The sequence below is a fragment of the Alosa sapidissima genome, chromosome 2 (assembly GCF_018492685.1).
Source record: "Alosa sapidissima isolate fAloSap1 chromosome 2, fAloSap1.pri, whole genome shotgun sequence".
Classification (NCBI taxonomy): domain Eukaryota; kingdom Metazoa; phylum Chordata; class Actinopteri; order Clupeiformes; family Clupeidae; genus Alosa; species Alosa sapidissima.
In genome coordinates, this window is record NC_055958.1 from 22643830 (window position 1) to 22668572 (window position 24743).

At 42.9% G+C, this 24743-nt stretch overlaps 1 protein-coding gene and 2 long non-coding RNA genes across 5 annotated transcripts in view; 2 read left to right on the forward strand and 1 right to left on the reverse strand.

The window, feature by feature from the left end:
* Window positions 1–24743, reverse strand: part of LOC121700514 — a 29289-nt gene that overhangs the window by 4374 nt on the left and 172 nt on the right. The gene's annotated exons all lie outside the window — the stretch shown is intronic.
* LOC121700519 lies at window positions 1206–2351 on the forward strand. Its single transcript, XR_006027250.1, has 2 exons — window positions 1206–1474; window positions 2220–2351. It is a non-coding gene; the product is annotated as an uncharacterized LOC121700519 (long non-coding RNA).
* Window positions 13552–23658, forward strand: egfl6 (EGF-like-domain, multiple 6). Of its 3 annotated transcripts, none has more exons than XM_042083459.1 (13): window positions 13552–14017; window positions 15247–15350; window positions 15689–15781; window positions 15895–16014; window positions 16103–16222; window positions 16688–16822; window positions 16917–17039; window positions 17805–17867; window positions 18380–18634; window positions 21534–21602; window positions 21694–21789; window positions 22062–22324; window positions 22983–23658. In XM_042083459.1, the coding sequence occupies exons 1-13, from the start codon at window positions 13944–13946 to the stop codon at window positions 23088–23090; spliced, it is 1623 nt and encodes a 540-aa protein (XP_041939393.1). In that variant the 5' UTR covers window positions 13552–13943; the 3' UTR covers window positions 23091–23658. The 3 variants fall into 3 exon arrangements, with proteins under 3 accessions (XP_041939393.1, XP_041939384.1, XP_041939402.1); XM_042083450.1 differs by having other exon boundaries at window positions 13554–14017; window positions 21528–21602; XM_042083468.1 differs by lacking the exon at window positions 17805–17867 and having other exon boundaries at window positions 13554–14017; window positions 21528–21602.

Sequence of the window (24743 nt, forward strand, 5' to 3'; positions counted from 1 at the left end):
ACACTTGTCCATCTGTAGGTGCAGTTGGGCTGCTGAGACAAGCATTGTTCAGCCACTTTGGTCAGAAATGAGCTCATTAGGCTGAAATGTGAAAACTACTGCCCCATGACTCCGAAACGACTGCATCAGATAACGTGACCCCTTTAGGGACACAGTCTGAAATGTTGACAAATCAGCAGCCTATCAGAGGAAGGACAATGTAGCCACTCTTATGAGTCCCTCTTGCCAAAACGTTTGGATGCTTGTTGATACCAGTGACCTTAGTCACACTGAGAGGGTCACATTGCAGTGGAGTTGAGAGCACTTTGAGGAAATGTGAACTCAGGCTTCCTGCTAAATAAGAGCATGTGTTAAGTATACTCTCATGGTTCACCACTGAATTACATAGCAATTTTGACCGTCGAGTAATCTATGTGTTTGGCACGCTAGAATGCAGAAAACTCATGAGGCAGGAAGTGTGCAGTCGAGTGATAAACTTTTTCTCTTCTTTAACACACAACTGTCAACAACTTTTTTTTTAAACCTCAATGTGTCTCATGTGTTGTTTTGAATGTGTGGGTGTATATGGACAATACGTGCAGGGAGGAGCCCTGTTGCCAACCCCATGGGGCCTCCACCAGCACCACCATGGGGACTGTCGAGAGAAGCCCGTTCAGAGCCACCAGCACCACCATGGGGACTGTCGAGAGAAGCCCGTTCAGAGCCACCAGCACCACCATGGGGACTGTCGAGAGAAGCCCGTTCAGAGCCACCAGCACCACCATGGGGACTGTCGAGAGAAGCCCGTTCAGAGCCACCAGCACCACCATGGGGACTGTCGAGAGAAGCCCGTTCAGAGCCAGTTTCATCTTCATGGCAGAAGCATGTTACATCATAGATACATTTCCTGTCCACACACAACACCTAAAGCAGATCACAGATGTGAAACCATATAAATAAATGCATTCGTGAGAGATCACAATGACTGTGAGAAGAAATACAGACTACTTTAAGCAGACACATCTGACCACAGCAGAAAAGTTCAGACAATCGTTTGCTTTGTTCCACTTCTGCAACTCAAGATCCACTCGCTGATTCTGAGCTTGCAGAAATCATTGTCTCAAGAAGAGAACAGGAAATGTGTGCTGTTGACATGCAGTGCCTTCAGATCGCTTCTACTTGGCATCACATCCTCTCTCACCCACACATCTCCCTCAACTCTCTCTCTCACACTTCTGCAATCATGCAGGGCAAAGACCTGTGATTTCACTTGAAACTGAATGCTTCACATTGTGATGTGCTCTCCTCTGCTTCTCACTGACATTGACTAATGTGACCCATTCAGTACATTTCAACATTACCATGGGACAGGCTTGAGCTCCAATAGGGCAACGACGTCTGTGCTTGGCAGTTTGTGACGCGAATGCTGTGTGGAGAGGAAGTGGTCAACAGTGGCAGCAGCAGACTGACAGCAGCCCGGCGCTCCGAGCAGAAGGTGCGTGCAAAGAGAGCCTCTGACTAATCACTGGGTCATGATCCACCTCACTGCACAGCAGTGTGGGTATGGGGCCTGCAACCTGCACATGCTGCAGATGCACACACACAGTGGGGACGGCCGTGGAGTGCAGGGGGTTAATCTGCAATCAAGTAAAGCCGGTCTCCTGAAACGGCATTCAGGTGCCAGTAAAGGTCAGGTCAACAAACATTCCTTTGTTTGTGCTGCCTGCTGCAAGCTGTATCGGGGTAATATAGTAAAACAAACACTAATTCAGCATTCATGAGAAATAAAGCCGGGCAGTAATGAGATGTTTATCCTCTCGGGGCAAGAACCCAGAGAGTCCAGCATGGCTTTACAGACGAGATGCGCTGAAGCCTCCAGCAGATCCAGCCTGCTTGATGAAAACATTTTGAATTTGCGTAGCTACCATTCCTGAACACTGTGATACCATAATGTGTGCTCAGATATTTGTGTCTGTGTGTGTCAGTGTGTTTATGCCTACAATATGTAGGCTGTATATATGAATGGGAGTGAGTGTGTGTGTGTCTGTGTGTGTGTGTGTGTGTGTGTGTGTATGTATGTGTATGTGTGTGAGAGAAAGAGACAGAGAGAGGAAGAACGAGAGAGAAAGAGAGAGAGAGAGAGTGTTCAACCTATGGAGTTTACAGACCCCTTTTTGTGTTTGGTTCTGTAGCTTCCGTCTTCCGATCTTTGTGTTTATGTTTTTCTGTTCCTGTTGCAGGTGGTCACTTCCTATATTCACCAAGCTGACCAGGCGGGGGGAAGCTGGCCTCTTCTGCAACAAACAAGCTGTTCCCACTGGGCTAATTCAATAAAGCTGAAACCTTACATTTCCTGGCTTGGGAACTGTACTGAAGTTCGGTTTTGTGTGTGTTTGATAGCTGTCAAATCAAGACTCTCATGTTTAAAGAAGTTTAAAGAGGATATGAGCTGCTGAGCTGATATCAGAGGGGAACCATGTGTTTTCAGTCTCAGGGGATTTTGTTACTATGTTGAGAGCACAGACTTTACTGCACTATAGTAACCATGCAATGCTCATTAGAGGAAGTGTCTGCAAATGTAGCAATAGCAGCCAGTAAGTGCACTTTTGGTGGTAGATATTAGTGGTAGCTATTTTGCATTATGTTAGCTTTGTAAACACATTTTTTTGTAAGTGCAGGATCATTTGCCCACAGCTCATGCACTCCCCTGTGGAGCAGGGTAAGGAGACGGCTCAACTGTGACCTTTAGGGTCAGACACATTCAGCAGGTCAGGCTGGCAGCCATCACTGGAGCTCTTACAACCCATGGACATGAAAGGACCAGAAATGCCAGCTACAGCATAAATCTAAACCAGTCTAAACAGTGCCTCTGCATGTTGCTTTATATTTCAGCAGTCTTGAATGACTAACTTCCATAATATGGTCATCTATCTGCCTTTGATGGAAAGGACATGGATCTTCATGCTGAACAGCAGAGTCCAGAGAAAGCTTACATCTCGAGAGTCTAACATTGACGTCTTAGCAAAGAGTAACAACATGCACTGCATGCTGGCTGGGACAAAGAACAGAGATTAAAGCTGATTAGGATATTTATTACAACAAATAAGTCAGAACATTCCTGCCCAATTGTTTTGGACTAGTGTGGTTTTGGGTTGTGTAACATTTGGCTTTGTAATGATATTTGTGTCTGGTTGCTCTGGGATCATATTTTGTCATTACTTGGAGACACACCCTGATGTGAATGACAGCCTGAGCTGGGCGTTTGCTATGGTCATGGAGGGGATCAGGAAGTGGTCTTGGTAGAGATTGAGTGGGATGATAACCATTCTTTGACCCAGAAGGAGATCTCTCTCCCTGTGATGGATGACAAATTCAGAGCAGTCATCCACACTGCATCCTACTAGAACATTCTAGTAGCAACCACTATGATGCATGCACAATATTGTGCCAGCCAAACATAAAGAGAATTGGCATAGAAAAGATGATGAGCAACAGCTTACTCTTTATATTCCTGATGGTGAGTGTGTGATGTTGTTGAATGTGTTCTCTTGTGGAACTAAAGGAGCAGATTTCTCAGGGATCATGGGAATAGAACACTGGGACTCTCTGGACAGATTAATTATAAGCCCCGCTGCAGAGCTACACTGGCGTGGTCAAGGATAATTGCTCGGCTACCCTTCACAACGACAATGCCATTTCTAATGCTGTTCCCCCACAGGTCAGAGAGCACGGCTGGGAGACATGTGGAAGCAGATGTGTCTGACTCCTGCCAAACCTGGCTCTTCAGTCAAGTCTGCCCTTTTACTAACTGCATATGTCTGAGCTGTCTCCTCTTGATTGGCCGCCTGTTGAGGAAGTGAGGCGCGTTGCAAGCAGGATGCTGTCTAGAGGAAGCTGATTCACTCGGTACATCACTACTGTATTGATCTGCAGAGACTCCACTCACTCAGCTCTTTCAGATGGGGCCACCATTAGGACGTGTGTTACATATGCTTCACACAATGACTTGCATTTTCTTCTAACTGGCCAAAGAGCTTAGCGCAACAGTCCAGAATCAATAGCAGAGCCAGGACATTTGCTGCCATATGCTGTGGAGAAGTCTCTCTGGCCATGGCATGGCGCGGCACACTCAGACACGGGAGCATGGTTGGTGTCAGCTGGTCTGTCTGTCGCAGGCCGGCCTAATAGGCCACCATAAGCTCATCTGTCCAGCCAAAGCAGATGAATAAGTAATAGTCAGCCATAGCGCGGGGCCTCCAGGGAGAGTGGCAACATCTTCATCCAGCCGCTCCACTCGGGTAAAACAACGGCGTCTCATACATAATGCATGAGCTGGGGCCTGGCAGGGGCCCAGTCCATGAGAGATCCCCTCTCTCCTCACCAGCAGCCTCCCAACCGTCACCTTCTGCATGGGTGAGCGAGAGCGAGTGACACAATGTTGCATCTCTGTCCAGACCATAATCATAGTAATAAACCTGCTGCCCCGAAGAGTGATCAAAGTGCACAAAGAAGTAATAAACCGGCTGCCCCAAAGAGCGATTCAAAGTGATTTCACTCAGAGTCTTTCAATTACACATGTGTCTGAGAAAGCTGCACACAAAACAGACAAGAATTAAATGTTATTTCTTTTTTTTAAGCCCAGCTAAAATTTAACAGATTAACTAATGATGCAGTCACATACAGTTTACACTAACTGACCGTGCTTAAACTGTTTAAATGGCCAAGTGTCTGTGAACATGGCCACACTCATGTCATAACAGTATTTTTAGAAACGACAGTCTGCTGGGTGCTTTTTTTCTCCACCTCACAGCCTGTTAAAGAGATGTTTTTTTAGTTTTTTTTTTAAAGGGGGGTTTCTTTGAAGTAAAACCGCTTTGGTCAGTCACTGCAATTCCGTAAAAACCAAAGACAACCGGATGTATCTATGTGAAAACATAAATATAAAATGATCTGAATTGCTGATAGACCCACGTCTGCTCCTCTCTCTCTCTCTCTCTCTCTCTTTCTCTCTCTCTCTCTCTCTCTCTCTCTCTCTCTCCCTGGTGATAACGGGAAGTGAATGGAGAGTGGTGTGCATCTTCAGGCGTGTATCAGGGTTTTGCCCAGGCTCTACCCTTATCTGAACTACCCATTTCCTGCAGTGCGGGCATTGCATGGCACTGATGTGTCCAATGGCTCCTTGTTTCAGAGAGCACAAAAGCAGGATAACTGTTGTACAGTGATGCATCAAAGCAGCACAGTAGCTTACAGTGCCAGCTCTCATCTCACTCAATGGTTTGTACTACACATGATAATGCATTGTAGTGTCTCCATGCATCTGTGTGTGCTTGAGTGTGTGTGTGTGTGTGTGTGTGTGTGTGTGTGTGTGTGTGTGTGTGTGTGTGTGTGTGTGTGTGTGTGTGAGAGAGAGAGAGAGAGAGTGAATGGGAGAGAGTGTGAGTAAGTAAGTGAGAGACAGAGAGTGAGTACGAGAAACACATTGAGAAAGAGCCTGTTAAAGAAATAACAGCTATCATACAACATCTACTGTATGTCATGTTTAAACCTGTCCCAACTAAATCCTATTAATACTATTTCATGTTATGTGTGCAGTTAAAAAGTAAAATGCTAATTAATGAAGTCAACATAGTGCCTTTTACATTTGCAGAATGTGTTTCGATGTTGTGAGGCAGTCATGCCAGTCAGAACAGTGGATCTTTGAACACAGCTCACCTCCCACTTGATGACAGGATGTGGTTGTGACACGCTAAGCTTGACTTCTCCACACTCTCCTCGCTCCTTTTATAGTCAAAGCTACAACCAGATACCTGCTTGAATGGATGTGACTTAAGCATTATTGATAACTAGGGCCCCATATAGGGAAATGGTTCAAATGACCACTTGCATCTGACTAGCTTAGATGTAAAAAAAAAAAAAGATCAGTCATAGATGTTTGGCACACTAAGCAAAGCTGCATTATAATGAAAGGCAGACACTCATTAAAGTTGACTGTTGTTGCAGCCCAGCAGGGTATCACACCAAAATGAGAGCATGCTTAATGCCAAATCAGCACCTAACTAAAACTAATTACACAGCATACAAACCATTTGTTGAAAACGAAATGCTAGGGTATAACACAAAAGAGTCTGTACCATTTTTAGTAAAGTTACTGGGTAAAGTAATAGTTCTGGAGTTTTTTTTTTTACCACACACACACAGATTTCTATGAATGATTCATAGTTCCACCACTCTCCAAAAAACATTAACATTTTCTCTTTTTGAACAAAACACAAAATGGGAGAACAAATGTCCCCTCCTTTTCACGTGGGCTGAGCCGTTCTCTCCTTCAGGATGCCAGAAAACGCCACTTCCTCTTTACAGGCGGATTGCTGAGGAGAGGGAGACCTCTTGTGACAGAGATTCTCCTCCTCTGGTAAAATTCCACTGCTGCTGAGATTTCAGCCTGTCTGCCGGGAGTGCACGACACCCCATGACCTCTACTAGCTCGAAGGCTCACAAGATCTAAATATTAACTCAACAATAATACACAACAACACTTATTTATCACACATTTAGAATAATATATTAACTGACTGACGTTTCTACTATATAATTTATCTGTACGATTTTTGTACAATTGAAGATCTGCAATTGTCCCCTTAATACTATTTAACAGTTGGTAGGCAGACTCGAAATCACTTTGATGTCACTTGCTTAGTAAAGATGCTGATATCCATTCAGATTCTAATCTGATCACAGTGAAACAACCACGACTCCCTCATGTGGTGGAAGACTGTACTCTCTCATAATAGAGGCAGGGGCAACACCATATTTTCTAAGTGCAGTCTTGTCATAAACAAATATCCACAATGTTTATCTCAAACCCTCAAATGACCTTCAATAAGGCTAATCTTAATGACTCAATCAGTCATCTGATTGCAGTTTAATTGCCAGAGCCAGATAACTCAAACATTAATTTCAGTGTTGTCACACATTTTCACCATGTGTTTTCCAGAGAGGGAGCCCAGCCTCATTTGTATCACTGTGTTGCCTCATGGACTAAGATAATGATGCAGAGAGGAGCGGCAAGATAGTCAGCAACTTTCCCAGTCCACAGTTCTCAGGTGAGTGAGTCAGTGAGTTCCTCATGCTTATACAATGTGTGTCTGCATGGGTGAGCGAGAGCGAGTGACACAATGTTGCATCTCTGTCCAGACCATAATAAACCTGCTGCCCCAAAGAACGATCAAAGTGCATGAATAAGTAATAAACCTAATAATGTTCCTCATGCTTATACAATTTGTTCCTATTCCAGGTACTTTCTCACCAATTGCATCGCCACTCATCTAAAATGGCCCCTTATCATTATAGCATAGTGCATATTGCATAAGGCTAATAAGTCAGATATGAATGTGTGCCCTGACGTTCTGTGGACAGGCTTCAGTAGATAGAACCATGAAGGTGGACCAACTGTCCCAACTACTAGCAAAGCCGAGTGAAGGCGGTACAGGCCTAGAGAGAGGACGTGGTCAGTATGGGGCTGCCCTCCGACAGGGCTGCAGGAGATTTATCTGTGATCTGGTCCAGTACTCATCATGAGCTAGCAGGCATGCCATGTTCCATGACCTGTGACTTTTATGTTTAGCAGCCCATGATTAACTGCCTGCTCAGGTCTAGTCTGATGGGACCAGATGTGACTTCAGTACAAGTCTCAGAGGTCACTGTCTAGAATCAACTTGTGGACTAAAGTGCATAAAAAATTAATGCTATGGCTATGCTATACTGTTTTCCTAGACAACTCCTGCCTCCCACATCTCTGTGCATTTGGTCCTTTAAACCTCACTTTCAGGAGGCGTTTGAGTTGGTTTACAGATTTCCAATGTTGTTGGTGTAATAATTTGACACATTTCATGCAAGGCTTTCACTTTCTCTGGTGGTAATTTTCATTAATTCCCCATTTCCAGCCCACAGTATTAAAGTGTTCTGAATGAATTTGATACACATGTATTCATGTTTTAATTTAATTATTTCGGCTTGTGTAACCTGTGCTGTGTTGATCCGTGCGGTTGAGCCCTGCACTCGCCTGGACTCGAACCCGCAAACAGCAATAACTCGGATCAGGAGTCAAACATGATAGAAATTGAACTAAAAGCCCAGGCTGCTAGCTCTCTCACTAGCAAGACTCATAAGGTTTCGGGAGGGAGGTAGACAACGTATACACTGCACAGCTACCTACCAGCTGGCTACTGTTACCCCCCCCCTACCCAACCCCAAACCTCACTCCCCATCCGGTGTGCCAGTTTGTCTGGTGATCATGTTGAATGGTGATATTGAATGGTGCATCAAAAAATCAGTGAAAATTCAACAAGGCCCTGCCTACTTCTTAAGAACGGATATAGGATATCACTGAAAACTTACTAGTTCATGTGTAATACATGTCTCTTTAAGCATTATCCACACAAATACTACGCATGCTGTATAAACAGAAAAAAATCGAATGAAACAACGCACTAGAGAGGTAGATGGAATTCGAACCTTGAGTGTCATGGACAGAAAATCTGACGGATTTACTTCTACAAAGCCAACACCACTTCACTACGCATTGCCGAATGAATATAGAACTGGTGATATCACAATTTAACATGGGCAAATGCAAGCCTTACAATAAAGTAGGTTTATCTTTGACTCACACAACTTTATCATTTAGCATTGTTATTGTGGGCCACTTCACATGAAGAATAGGCCTATCTCAGCACTTCAGTCTCTTTCAACCTGTGCCACAAGTCAACTGATTACAGTTGTGTTTAATTTCATTAGATCCATATTAGGGCATGTCTGTCTCGACCCAAAATCGCAATTTTGACCTGTTTCAATACTCTCTACTTTCAACTATTGCTGCAGCACACATAGCCTATATTAGACGCAAGGCCATCTGCAGGTTAGGCTATGCTGTTTCAGCAGCCTGGTGCAAAACATTCACTTAGGCTAGCCTACTTAGATGTAGCCTATTGCTATAACAGATAAAGATATTGGTGTCAGTTGACAAAAAAGCTGTCACAAGACAACATACGCATTAACTTAATGTGAAGATCGTATAGGCTACAGAGAGAGATACAACAATGGCTTTACTTCTATTTGGTTGAATTGGTGGCACTGGTAGGCTGAATTGGTGGCACTACTGGTAGGTTAACAAGTGACCTTGATAATTTTTGCGCATTATAATCACAATGTTTGTTTCTGCCCTCAAAAATGAACGTCTGAAGTTGGGTCATGCCAGTTTGTTGTAGGCTAACTGTTTTAGTATGTGAGGCAAAGATGAATCTAGACTGCATTCAAGGCTTGCATTCGCTGTGTTTGCTCATGTCATGGGCTGTCACCAGTTAAGGATATCAGGATATCAGTAGGCTAGTAAGGTACTATGATAGACTCAGACATCCCAAGTCTCCCGGAAGTTCCGGGAGTCTCCCGCATATTGATAGTGGCTCCCTGATAGCCGCAAATTAGATAAAATCTCCCGGAATCTAGAGCGAGCGAGCCAAAGCGTGCACGCAAGACCGAGACTTCAAATCACGTATGCATCTGACAGAGAGAGAGAGAGGGAGGGGTGGTGCGCGTGTGCCTGAAGCAAGACGCATCCTGATTGGCATGTTTTGCTAAATCAACCAATCAGTTTTCAATGTTGTCGGGCTTTTATGTCTTTTATCCCGAACTAAATTAATCAGTTCAGTGTATCTAGGAACAGGAGCGTCTGGCAGAGTCAGAGTGCCCCCAAAAAATGAACATTTAAGACCCATTTCGCATCAGACTACACAAAAGTGTACAGTAGGCCTATCCTTGTCTCATAAGAGTAAAAATAATGATACTGTAGTTGCATGCTGCACTGTTTGTAACAGTGACTTATTGCCCATGGCAGGTTAAATGATTGCAAAAGACATGTTAAGGTGAGTTGAACAAGTGTCATTTCATGTGTATATTATACCAAAATCTATATTTTATCATCACAATTTCTATCTATACTGTAGGCCTTCCTTATTTGGTGTACTGACTAGACATTATTGAACAAACATTCATCTGTATTTCAGTATCTAAGTATACCTATAGGCGAAAATAATTAATTTATATATGTTTTATTTTATTTAATTTATTTTTTTTGGGAAAGGGGGGGGGGGGGGGGTCTTCGGGATACCTCCCTGAAATTACTTTTTGCAGGTTGGTCTGATTATGTCAGCTCGTCGGGGTGTAGTGCATGCTATCAGAGCTGATTTAGTAGAATATTTGACCTCCGCAAGACTCATGTTCGAAACCCAGCAAAACCTTTGTTGTTTTACTTTGAGACTTTCCTGTTTGCACAGCATATTGTGTGGATATGCTTAAGTGAACATGCATTAGACATGAACCGGTGATGTCCACGTGTTTTCGGCAAGATCTTTCTTCGTGTTCTGTCACTCACTGTAGGTTTCATGAAAATGTGAACCTCCAGCACTCGAGTGGCGGAGGCACGAGCGCTCTTAAGAAGTAGGCAGGGCCTTGTTGAATATTCACTGATTTTATACAAATATCACCAGTTAACATAATTACCAGCCAAACTGGCACAACGGATCATGGCACCAATGAATCCTGTGTTGTGTTGATCCATGCAGCTCAGCCCTGCACTCGCGCAGGCTCAAACCCGCAGCACCTCGGATCGGGAGTGTAGCAATTGAGCTAAAAGCTCTCTCACTAGCACGACAGCATTGGGAGGGAGGTTTACACAATGTACTGCTATGTACCAGCTGACTACCGTTACACTTGGTGGAAAAGTGATGATGACATGTTTGTCTACAGTATAGCACAAATAAAAAAAAAAAAGGAATATTTCAAATAACAGCATATTATATTAACTGTGTAATATGAATGTATAGCAAAAAATATGTGATGAAATGTAATGATTTGTTTCAGTTGGAAGAGTGTGATACAAAAACTCCTTATTCAACTATTTTATGTTGGGGAATGTGATATCTATTTTTATCTTACACCACAGTGTCACAATTTATTCTGTTAACAATAGGAATGTGTGACATGTAATGTGATACTGAACAAAACCATTTGCTGGCGTTGCCAACACAAAATAACACAGAATCCAACAGCCTTGAGATGTGGAGGGGGAAAGCAATAAAGAAACACATCATTTAACACCTCAAGAAGAACAAAGGCTTCCATGGCAACATCAACAAAAAGAGCTGAGGTGGTGTTGTGTGGTAGGTGAGAGCTCAGCTGCTTTAATGCTGGGGATGATTATTAAGTCATATTTTAGCTCACGTCTCCAGCCAAACATTCCAGACTGAAGATGGCTGATGAGAGATTAGGGGGTTTCAAAGAGCAACCCCAAACCCAACACCTGGGCCAAGAAGCCGGAGTCTGCTCCAAGCAGAAGGAAGCACACCGTTTTCTTTTTCATCAGGTAATGTGGCAGTGATGATAACACATGGAGGAGCTGTCATGGCAAAAATGCACAGCCTAGGACAACAATTCACTCAGACTCCCTCACAAACAGCAGATGGGGATTCTGGTGCATAGCATATCTTACGTGTTTGAAGTCTGTGGAAAAACTATTTGAAGTCCATCGAAAAGCATGTTTAAGGAATGAGGAGGTATAGTGCATTGGCATATAAAGATATAAGATTCCACAGGACATATTCCACATTAACAGACCAAATGACCTCTCCTATACATTAAGTAACTTTTTGTGTGACAGACATATTTGATACTGAACTTGATGCTGCATATTTTGCACTTACTTTTGCAGCATTTAATTTCTGCACAATTTATTGCATTTTAAACCAAAAGAGATGCTCTGTAATCATGTATTACATTAGTCAAGCATGAGATTTGATTAATGTGACTTCATTAGGCTGAAGATAGTCTGGATTGAAATTTGCCAAAGTTTGCAGCCTGACTAACCTGCAGATTGTTTCTGTTATGCTGTTAAGGTCAATCAGTCACACACACACACACACACACACACAAGCATGCACACATGCAAACACACACAAACCAAGAATTATTCTCCTTCTGGGCTACGATGTTAAGTGCAGGATATGGGATTGGTTCCAGATTCCAGGCAGCTGGTTGGAGTGGTCTAGACTAGAGTACGTGTTGGAGGGGTTTGGTGAGCCGGAGGGCTTTGCCTTCTCCTCTCCGCTGCTCTTTAATGATGGTAGCAGTGCAGCAGGAACCGTGAGGAACTCCCCCCTGTCTACATTCCTGCTCTCCATAACTCACTCAGGACCACTTTCCCACCCCACCAGCAGCTCCTGCAGACTCAAGTGTGGCATATCCGCTCCTAGGAGGGGTCAGCCATGTCTTGCACAGCTTTCTTTTCATCATGTCAGAGACATTTCCTTTGTTCCTCCACCTCTCATTGTAATAAAAACTTGGAGCGCAGCTTGCTTTGTAAAACATGGGTTTGGATGCATAAAGTGTCACACGAAGCCAATAACCTTAACATATTTCTAATTGGCTACATGGGATGGAAAGAGGGAGAAAAAGGAGAGGACCAGAGAGAGAGAGAGAGAGAGAGAGAGCAAGGATGAAAGAAAGAAAGAGTGAAAGAAAGGGTATCATGGCTAGAGAGGTTACCCAAAACAATGTCGCATTCCCAGAGGGCAGAAAGGTGTCAGGATCCCTCTCTTTGACCAGATGTTAGCCATGACATTAAAACCTCACAAACTCATAAAAACTCTTTTATAGCAGACATTATCTCCTCTTGAACACAGAATTAGCATGTTTTCAAGCAACACTTTAGTGGTGTAAACTATAAGCAATACATCAAAGACCAACACAGCTGGAACTGACCAACCTGTGTGCTAGTTGAGTGGCTCTCTTAGCTTCCAGATAATAAGCTCCAAAGGTATGTTTTGTATGGCTAAATGTATACAAAATCCCTGCCTGTGGAAATGCAACCTATGGAGTAGCCATAATGAGCATGACATGCACCACTGACTGAGAGGCGCAGACCTTTGCCATTAGCAACATATGTCTTTCTCCCTGGCCGACACGCTCCTTTAGGGAGCAGCTAAGGTTATCACCGGTGGGCTTGATTTTGTTTTTTGCCAACTGAGAGAAGAGAACTCTAGACTTATTTCATCAATCACCTAGTCCAGTATAAAGTTTCAGAGTACCCCTTCACAACCCAACATCCCCCACCCCTAATGCTACTCTATATACACACAGAGACACACACACAAACCCCAAACCAGATCTACACTCACACACACACACACAAACCCCAAACCAGATCTACACACACACACACACACACACACACAAACCCCAAACCAGATCTACACACACACACACACACACACACAAACCCCAAACCAGATCTACACACACACACACACACACACACACAAACCCCAAACCAGATCTACACTCACTCACACACACACACACACAAACCCCAAACCAGATCTACACTCACACACACACACACACACAAACCCCAAACCAGATCTACACACACACACACACACACACACAAACCCCAAACCAGATCTACACTCACTCACACACACACACACACAAACCCCAACCCCGGAGCTCCCACCCCTGTGTCACTCATTGTAATGACAGCCCACCTCTGGAATTTCAACTAGGAGAGAGAGCGAGAAGGAGACACACAGCATATGGGGTTGAGTTCAGAAGCAAGGGAGAGAGTGTTTATGTGTGGATGTGTGCATATGTGTGGATGGGTGAGTGAGTGAGAGAGAGAGAGAGAGAGAGAAGAAGAGAGGACAGCGTGGAAAGCAGATGAACAAAGCCAAGTGAGTGTGTGAGCTCAAGAGACTGCAGCTTCACTGAGCCTCCTGCGTGGACGTCTTGCCTAGGTGAATGGAGTGTGTCGCCTCAGGGAGAAGGAGAACAAAAGCAGGAGAATAAAAGCCACGGGGACAGACGAGTGTGAAGTTAAGCGCTGAAAGAAAGGGCTGCGTTCACTCACAGACATGCAGTCTCTCACCTGGATCAGTGCGCTGCTGCTGCTGCTGTGTATCACATCTGAATGTGCCAACCTCTCCAGGTAAGTTACATAGACATCACAGATTACACTAAATTACTGTATTGTCCTGTAACTTCAAAGGGCTTCAATGCACAACATTGTTCAGCTGTCCTGTCATTTACGCCTAAGGCCTGGAGAACTGTAGTCTACGGGTGCCGTGCATTAAGGAATACCGCACATCTATTCCTTAGCAATTATGGGAATAAAACCACATATAATTCGTCAATAGCCCAGCCATTAGAGTTGTGATCATGGCATCATCTCTAAATCTGCAACTTAAATGCACTAAAATCTTAGATCTTACAGGTTGTTCAGTGGAAAATATGCAGTTGATATGTTGTAAGAAAATAATTGTTTTTGGTGGCATGTATGGACATTCACACTGTCCACACCAACTGTGCCCACACTGTTGACTATGCATGGCATGACATTCTGTCCATTTAAACTGGACTCATTCCACCAGTAAAAGGAGGGGGGGAAGGGGACACCTGTTGCCGATGCAGCCCTCTCTGGCAGACTATTCTGGTTGATATCCATCAGGTCTCAGATTCCTCCCGTCCCCCTGGAGCCCGGGCTGCTTTTAGGAAGCCACCAGAATGTGAAACATCTGGGCCATTGACACGGGCAGTACACACTCTTAGAGAGCGTAAATAGGCTACGAGCACATATAACCCATATTTTAAGCAGTGCTGACGCGGAGAGGCAGGTATTGTGTGACATCTGCACTGCCAAGAGTAACAGTTTCTATATGAAGACTACATTGATACGCCATCTTGGATTCACACAAATATATCTTGGGCAACATGCTGCACTTTTAGTGGAGCTATTTTAAAAGTGATCACGTGCCATCTGTTCCTGAGGCAGGGCTTTAATTACAGTGGAAATGTGGTAAAAGTAGAAGCACACGCTCCCGCTGAAGGTGTCTATTTAACACTCCAGTCTGTCTGGGGAAAGAGGGAGAGAGACTGTCTTGACCTATATCCTCTCTGTATGAGTGCCCTCGTTAAGGGTCTCTTGCACAGATAACAAGGAGTTGTTTATTTTGATCTGTTTGTTTTGTTTTCCACAGTACAGCCATTTACACAGCAATTACCCCAGTAGACTGAAAGCAGGCCCCTGATATATTCATAGAAGTACCTTCATATGTCAAAAAGTAACTGTAAATACTGTATTCATCACTATTTGGTTCAGAAGGAACCTGATTAACATGCTTGATTTACATGAGTAACTTCTCTTCCCCCAAAACCAAGGCAAAGAAGACAAATCTCAGGCAGTCATCCTGGTGTGTGTCGTTATGGCAGAAAACTAGAATGTTGCTATGGTTGGAAGAAAAACAGCAAAGGTCAATGTGAAGGTAAATATTAATCTCGACTTTTAGTTTTTGTTTTCCTTTTGTGATTTATCATGCTGGCTGTGTACCAACACATAAAGGTAGTTTCTACTACCAAAGTCCAACAACTGTAGATTGATAAGCTTTTCATCATGTTCTGTTCTTCAACTATTTCACTTCATATTTTAGCACTTCATGTTTTAAAAACCTGCTAGCCTCGACAGAAACTGATATTACTTTCAATATATTGTGGTGGGAATGGTATCCATCAGAAAAAAAATGAAGAAAATTGCCTCCAGGAAAATAAAATCCCTCTTAACCACCACTTCTGTTTCTAATATCTCTCCTGAATACTTTACCAGCTCAGTGTGAACATGGCTGCGAGCATGGAGAATGCGTTGGCCCCAACAAATGCAAATGCCTTCCCGGATTCACAGGAAGGAGCTGTAGTCAAGGTCAGTGAGTTTAATGGGAAGGGTTGATTATGCCCTCTTTGCGCCTTGACCTCTGTCTAATTCGTGGATGCCTCGTCATCCGGTTCTGTCTCTGTGAATTGTGCCCTGTTCAGATCTGAACGAGTGCGGCTTGAAGCCACGGCCCTGTGAGCACCGCTGCATGAACACCCATGGCAGCTACATGTGCTACTGCCTCAACGGCTACACGCTGCAGCCCGACGGCTCCTGTGCCAGTGAGTGGGAAACCTCCTCTGAAACTGTGTGGGTTGTAAATGTGACGAAGCGGTCCCCTGACTCTGCCCTTCCTTTGTGGCTCTGCAGACTCAAGGACCTGCACCCTGGCCAACTGTCAGTATGGCTGTGAGGAGGTCCAGGGAGAGACTCGTTGCCTCTGCCCCTCCATGGGCCTCCAGCTGGGGCCAGACGAGAGGTCCTGCGTGGGTGAGTGGGGGAGGGAGGACAGACCCAGAACATGCTGCACATCATCAATCTCTAGTCAAGCCAGGCTGACTGTACAGGTTCCTTAGTGCTACTGACCACTGGCGTTGATACCACATAAAAAGGTCAGCTGTCACTCAGAGCCTTTTAAAGCGGCATATTATATGGGCTCACAAATGGTCTGGCTCCAGGCCCTCCACATAAAAGCCCCATCGTCTGGGAACTCTGGACCAAAGTAATGTAGAGTTTCTTCTACTGTAATCTTAAAGAGTATTCAGAGTTATATAACCATATTGTTCCATTGAAAGTAGTAAAACATGGGAACTGGCCATACAATCTTAACCTTCACCTTACAACATCATTTGTTTTCTCAATGTAAAATTATGGATGTTTATAAATGCTTTCACTATGACACAATAACTCTTTTGCTTTCACTATGACATAATAACGCCTTTGTGTCTTTCCAAGACATTGATGAATGTGTGACGGGGCAGAATCTTTGTCCTTACAACCGGCGATGTGTCAACACATTTGGCAGCTACTTTTGCAAATGCCAGAATGGGTTTGACCTGAAATATGTTGATGGAAAATATGATTGCGTAGGTAAGGAGATACTTTGGAGGAGAATTCTAGACATAAGTCATTATTGAAATCAACATGACAAGGCTAATGATTGGATGTCATGATAATATTTCAGATGTGGATGAGTGTATTTCTGGGACCCACAAGTGCAGCCATCATGCTGAATGTCTCAACACACAAGGATCGTACAAATGCAAATGCAAGAAAGGCTTCAGAGGCAGTGGTTTTGACTGCTCTGGTAAGACTACTATTCTTAAGACAGGATGCATACTGTACATGCAGAATTTCTACACTGATGACATTGAGATGTTCTTCATAGCATCCTGATTACATGGGATTCGAGGCCTGTGTTTATGTATGATACATTCACTATCTGTCTGACACCCTGATTACATGGGATTCGAGGCCTGCGTTTATGTATGATAAATTCACTATCCTTCTGACACCCTGATTACATGGGATTCGAGGCCTGCGTTTATGCATGTTAAATTCACTATCCTTCTGACACCCTGATTACATGGGATTAGAGGCCTGTGTTTATGTATGATAAATTCATATCCTTCTGACATCCTCATTACATGGGATTTGAAGTGTTTATGTATGGTAAATTCACTATCTTTTTGACACACTTTCACTTGCTCCTCAGCCCCATACTTCATCTTCATTTAAAAAAAAAGACACAAAAGTCAACATTTACATGTCCTGCCAAAGGCAGTTTCCTGTTTTCAGACCTTATTGAACTCTACAGACGTTAGTCAGGGAGAGGCCATGATTGAAATCACACCTGTGTAAATATCAGCCTTTGTAGGGAACCTTATGATCTGAAGGACAGAGGGAAGTGTCTGGCAAAGGGGGGAAGCATGGTGAAATCCCTGAGCCTAACAGGATATCCTTAAGAGTATAGGAGGCAAGGCACACCGAGGAGGAGGAGGATTCTTTTTTTCCAGGTGCATCATGGGAATGGCAGATTTGTTGCCAATGAAGATGCCTTTATGTTTTATAGTCAAGCCCTTTTATCAGGGTGCGTGGGACGGAGACAAGGGCAGTGCAGATGAGTTCCTCAATGGTGAGACTGGATGGGAATGAAAGCAAGGCTGCTAGCATTTGCCCTTCACAAGCATCCCCTGCGCTCTCTCTGCTGCTTCTGCACTCTCACTGATAGTCTAATGCTTCATGCTGTCCACTTCCTGCACTAGACTTCAGCGTTGGCTATCTGCACACTTCCACACAACTGTTTCAGCCCCTTGCAGCCAGCATGTGAGCAGGTTATGGCTTATACGGTAGTTGCAACCACTGCGTAGGGCACATGCTTTCTAGCTTGTCCGTATGACATATCAAATATGCATGAATGAGAAACCTCATTTGTCTGCTAATTTATGAGGTGTTTGAAATGCTGAAATCTCGAATAAAATAATTTTGCACAAACTGTCCCCATATAGCAGCATTGGGATGATACGCAGGTAAAGTTTGTTTTTCTCATCTAGGAATTGAGGGAGGAAAACCCACCCACAATGAGAAAAAAAAAAAACATCCACAGAAATCTCTTTGACAGATGCATCCCTTATCCTGTCCCTGCAGCAATCCCAGACTCCCCAGTGAAGCCTCGCAGGCCTGATATCGAGCAGAAGAACGTGATCCCTGAGCCTGAGGTGACTGAGCCCCCCCGACCCCGTCTTCAGCCTTTCGACTACGAAGGAGAAGTCTACATAGGCAGCCCTACAGACTTTGAGAGCTTTCCTCAAGAGGAGACTGAGGAAGAAGAGCCTGAGAGGGGAGATGGCGGAGAGGAGAATTATATAGACAATGAGGAACATCATCGAGGAGATGTTTTCAGTAAGTTTCCGCATTCTATTAAAAACAAATCATCATCATCATTCCAACAAGGGTAGTTCACTTTTACTACTAACTTTTACTACTAACTACTCTTTATTATCAACATATTTACCTTTTACATTTCCAATGGTCAGTGTTGATGACCACAGCTGAGGCTGATTTATGGACTCTGAATTCAGCCCAAATTACAAGCAACACAACCAGACTCCACATATTTTGATCGCTTCATATTTCTTGGTCAATCTCTGAAGGATGTCTGTCTGCCAGGCTGCATACGATTCTTCCACTGGAATAATTAGATATGACCACCTCCCATTCTATTACTACTTCGGTACTAAATTCAAGCATTTCAAGCATTAACACTCTGTAAAGTGCCATGAGACATGTGCATGTGCAATGTTCCACTCTATAAGTGATATTAAATTGAAATTGAATTGAAGCATAGCAATATAACCTTTCAAGCTAATCTGAGAGACTCTACTCAGATATCTTAGGCACCCCTGAGGAATCCATTGAGTTCATTCTATCAAAAATATACACATATTACTGGAGCTGCTTGCATTTGGACTTTTTTTTTGGCGGTTTTATCAGGTGATACACAGTTCTTGGACAATTTCGGTCAGAGTTTAACAATGGCAGGTTTACTGTCACAGTATAACTGAAGGCTGAGATATGCTGTTTAAGATAGTGCAGGGCTCATGTTGCACTGAGCTGCTAGCATTAACTTGAGGATTACCATTGAGCAATGGGGTTTGTCAACTCAGACTCCTGGACTAAAAGGGTAGGGGACTTGTCTGTTCATGCTCTTCTGCAAAATTCTTCTCTTAGAAAAAAGATACATAATTTTTAGAAATATGCTGGGAAAAATATGTCAATTTCACATTTCTTTCTGCTGAAAACAGCTTTCCTATTGTTTTAAATAGCTAAGAAACCACCAGCAGCTGTGGCTGTGAGATTGCTTATCTCCTTAAGGTGTGGGACATCCCCTAGCTGTACAGCATAGCAAGTGCACAGATTCCATAAATCACTCAAGCCACCAAGCCCAACCTAGTCTCTTGCATTGGAACGAGTTTGGAGGGCTGCGGCGTAATGCTACTGGTAATTTAAAGTATTTGTGAAGGTGCTCTTTGGTAGAAAAAAATATATGTATAAGGATGGATTGTCCAAGGCACTCTTCCAAAAAAGTTAAAAAAGCTTTAATAGGCTTAATCATAATTGATTATGTTAAAATTGCCAACATGTTTCGGCCTTCATTAGGGCAAATTGGGCAAATTGCCAACATGTTAGGCCTTCATCAGGGCAAAATCCATTACTAGTCTCTTGCATGTTGTACTGAATGCAATTAAATGGCAAATCATGGGACATAAACCTAGCACATAGCAGATTGTTCCTCCTAACCACCTTATTGTTGAATCTCAAATTATGTTAAATCAGATAACACATTCTAATAATTGTCACACACCAGAGGCATATTTATGTTTTATACATCTTTGTACTGTATACTTTGTCTATTTAACCAACAACAAATGGGTGTGTGTGAGTAGATAATTGCAATGCAGACACAAGCATTAACTTTGGTGGCTTTTATATGTTAGCAAGGCGCCCTTTGCTAGCAAGGTGTGCTTTGTCCTGCCTTATCACAATCTCAAATATAGAGGTAGAGGAAATCAGTTTACAAAAGTGCTTAATATGGGTAGCAACACAGTACCTCGGGGGAAATCTGACAATTCATGGATAACAGCATAACTCCTCCAACCCTTAAATGATCTGTAGTCTCAACATCCCAATCAATTTGCAGTGGATCAGACGTCACTGTGTAATAAATATGAGGCAGCAGAACTCATAGTGAAAGCACAAGTGAAAGCAAAAACAGCACAGGCTAACTCAGTGAAAGCGCACTCCAGATGTCCAGTGCCTCCAGTTCATGAGCATGCATGAAAACCGAGTGTGACGGTAACAATCCAAGGTCTTTGCTGCTGATCCCCATCTTTAGAGACAAGTTGAAACCTCTGTCTAGTCTCAGTGAGCAAGAGAAGACAAGCTCAGAGACATACATCAGCTCCAGGGAGGAATTCAACAAGTGTTAGCCGGCTGCATACGTGTGTGTGTGTGTGTGTGTGTGTGTGTGTGTGTGTCTGTGTGTGTGTGTGTGTGAACCCCAAGACACTAGTCTTTCGGTGGCCTGTCCTCAGGGCAAAGAGGGGGGCAAAGTCTATGGGCCTCTTATTATCATCCTTTAAAACAGCTGTTGAGCAAACATGCCTGACTCTGAGGGATCCTCTGTCATCATACCAGAAAGCCCTTCAAACACCAGCCTTCTGCTTGTTCTTGTCCAATTAGCAAAGCTCGGCTCCATCTGGTTGTCTAGCAGGGCTTATAGAGTTTGCAAGGGAATATCTGAGGGGCTGACGGGGTTCAAACTGCAATATCCTCTAGTCTGCGTCTTTAAATGGCAAAATGACAGGTAGGCAGGTGAGTACACGCACATATCTACTTTTTATGTGAAAGAAATACCTTTGAAAAGTATCTCTCTGAGGACACAAATTCCTCCTGCTTCAAAATTCCAGGTAATATTACAGTCTTCCAAAATCATGACATTATCCATCAGCTCTATGTTTTGTTAGGAATATGTGGGAGGAACATGATATCATAAGTATGCTGCCAACACAGGTGTCCATCATTTTAAAAATACATTCAGAGTACTTTAAGTGTGCAATATGCTTTGCATAATGCAGTCATGTGGAGGCCCATGTGGAGGTCATACAAATGTATGACACTTTGAGTCTGTTTTCTTTTTATTAATCTAAAAAAATGGAATATAGTATAAATACAAAATGATTTGACATGGAGATATATTAACATAGTAAAGCTTAATCCTGGCTATCTTTTCCAGCTGCAGAGGACTTCAAGTCGGTGTATGGTCCCCCAACTGAAGTTAGGGAGATACAAATAGATCCAACACAAGATGGTAAAGATGGATTTTACTTGTTTACTTGTACATTCCTCAGACTTTCCAATTAGGAAATCACTAACAGCTTCTTTATTTTGCTGTCTGAAAGAGTTCATCACAGACTGCAACTTTGACCAGGGAGCTTGCGAGTGGATGCAAGACCAAGAAGATGACATGGACTGGGGGGTTTCTTACCATGACAATGGTAATGCCATGCCAATTAACAATAATTGCATAAAACTGCACTGTATTCATTATTAGAACATCAGTAAAATCTCACTCTGCTGGCTCTAAATTTATTCATTCCATTATAAAATGCAATATAATTTTAAAGCATTTATCAAATAATGCCCATATTTCACATTCATGCCGTAAGCGTCCCAAACATATGGGACTAATATCAGTGACCAAAGAGCTGGACTGAACTGTGTGTAGTGTAGTTATGTGTAAGTGATCAGTGACATGTCTTCTTTAAAGGGCTGGAGTATTATATGGCTGTAAGTGGCTTGTTGGGAGAGAAGAATGATGTGGCTCGGCTCAAGCTACTTCTTAATGACCGGGCTAGAAGGGCCGGCAGCTTCTGCCTGACCTTTAACCACCGCATGGTGGGGCAGCAGGTGGGCACTCTGAGGGTGCTGCTGGACAACAATGACCAGCTGTGGGAGAAGAGACACGCCCGCCAGCAGGAGTGGCAGACAGAGCTTCTCACCGTCACATGGGAGAATGAAGCGCCAGAAGAGGTAAGACACTTCTGTCATCTGATGCATTCAACTCAAACAGGTCCTGTTATGTAAGTAAATGCCTATTTCAATATACTAAAATGTAACAATACACAAACAGGCTAGTGAGAAGTCATTTGTATTTAAGACTGTAACCCATAATGCTAATATGAAAAGTTATGAAGTATTTTGTGTCAAAATTATCTAAACTTCTTGCATCACCTGAATCCAATAAAGTGAGGGAAGTTTAATCTAGATGATGTCATTAATGTATTTACTTGGCTGTTTAGGCTGTCTTTCATATGATTATCTAGTATTTTCTTTCATTATTTACTGTAACTATGAAGAATTTTATGAACTCAGAATTCATTCTGACAACCATATTATTTTTCATCATCAATTGTTGTTTATTCTGGGGGAAATTGACTGAGCATTAAGCTCTTTTACAGCAATGCCCTGATAAATATATTATTATTATTTTATTATATTTATAATAAAATAAAATATTAGAAGATATATATTATATAAAAGAGTTTAAAAATAATTTACTATTCACTGATATGCCCTGAAACTATTTGATCTTTATGCTGTCAAAAGTCAAATGTAACTGTAAGTGTAAATGTATACTGTATTTGGGGTGAGACACTGCATCCCTCTGAAGCTGATTTGTACTTTACAGGTGATCTTTGAGGCCGAGCGTGGCAGAGGTGCAGGGGGAGAAATTGGACTGGACAATGTCGTACTGACCTCTGGGTCCTGTCAGGAGGATGATGCTGCCCTCTTTTAAATACAAATTTCTTTCAGGCACAAGAATTGATTCCACAGCATAATACAAGCTCTCGGTTAAGAGCCAGTAATCCTCACCAGACAAACTGCAGCCGCCACAACTTCAGCTACCAATACAGAATTAAACTTGGTGTCGACTGAAACTGATATGTGGGAAGAACATGTTTGAAAAGAGCTAGATTTTGCTCTACATGTTCCTTTGGGAGGTAAATCTGAGAAATCTATTCAATATAGAGGTATTACCAGATGCATTATTTTCTTTTTTAAATGCACAAAACTAGATTGAAAAACTCAGGTGCATGACATGTAATGACATTGCGCACATGTGCACACACACAAACACACACACACACACACACACACACACACACATACACACACCCCACTATGCTGCAGTATAGTCTTTAGTATGTGTAACAAGCATAAGATAGATTAAACTAGATATTTTTTGACATTATTTGAAGGTTTATAAGCAGTCTCCACTCAATGTTTGTTGATTAACTATTGCAACTGCATTTATTGCTGTACATTTTGCTTCCATAATGTATGCCATTAAAGTGTTTCCTTTTTTACTTTTTTTAGTGAAGTTCTTTAACAAAGACATCCTTTAAAACAATGGGAGTGACATCTCGCATTCATAGGCTTCCACTAAACCTTGCTTTACTAAAACATGTGTTCAGTATAGCCTACATGCACTCGCATAGGCAAACTAAAACTAACTTCACCGTCTCATAGGCAACAAAAAAACATAGTCTGAAAAAATCAACACTTACCCCAATAATGTTTGAATGGCTGAATTAAAAATTCAAAGTATATTCATCCTGCAGACGAGTCGTTGCCTGGGACTCTTTGCTAAGGGCTGCAACATTTCGTGTTTTCAAAATACCTGTACATGCGCCTTTCGCTTAAGCCCAGGTTTTTCTAGGTCAGTGGCGTTATGATTTTTAGTGGCTTTAAGATAGCGATTTTTGGATCATGCGCCTTGACACGCCTGTGGGCACAATGTTCAATTGAACTGTAGCGTGGGGCGGAAAATTCATCACTGTCTAGGGTGTGAGAACGGAACAAGACTTGCGTCGCGTTTGGGGTCACAATGCGCCGGGTGTAAGATTGGGCCCCATATGTTCTGACCTAAGGATGTCTGTCTATCATCATTGTATTCAGAGAAAACTGTTTAATTCGTCCCATTTGAATGTTTCATTCGTCCCGCATTCCAACTGTCCCGGCTCTCCCATGTCTACTTAATGTTTATTTTAAGTTTTATATTATAGGTGATATTGGTTGTGAGCAACTGCTGACCATACAGGCTGGAAGGCATGTAGCCCTTTGTGTTGCTAGAGGGGCTTTTTGAAGGTCTCTCAAGGATCAACCCTGGAGTAGCAGCTTATGCTGCTTGGTGTTTTAAGGCCCCTGTGAACTGGGCACCTGGGCCTGTGCCCATTGGGCCAGCGTGGTAATCCAGGTCTACCTTGTAAATGGATGACCCAGAACATGTACTGCAAGACCCAATGAAACAATTTTAGTTGAAATAAATAACTTTTTAACATATTAATTACTTTTTTGCCTAGTTAAAAAAAAAATACTTCTCACCTTTCCCCAATATTTCTGGATGTTTATTAGGCCTGGCAACTAAGGTCAATTCGCAAGTTGAAAC

Coding starts and splice junctions, on each gene's coding strand:
- egfl6 (XM_042083450.1), top strand. CDS start 13,944: ATGCAGTCTCTCACCTGGATCAGTGCGCTGCTGCTGCTGCTGTGTATC. Junction 14,018..15,246: donor GAATGTGCCAACCTCTCCAG/GTAAGTTACATA, acceptor CCCAAAACCAAG/GCAAAGAAGACAAATCTCAG. Junction 17,868..18,379: donor TGCAGATGAGTTCCTCAATG/GTGAGACTGGAT, acceptor CTGTCCCTGCAG/CAATCCCAGACTCCCCAGTG.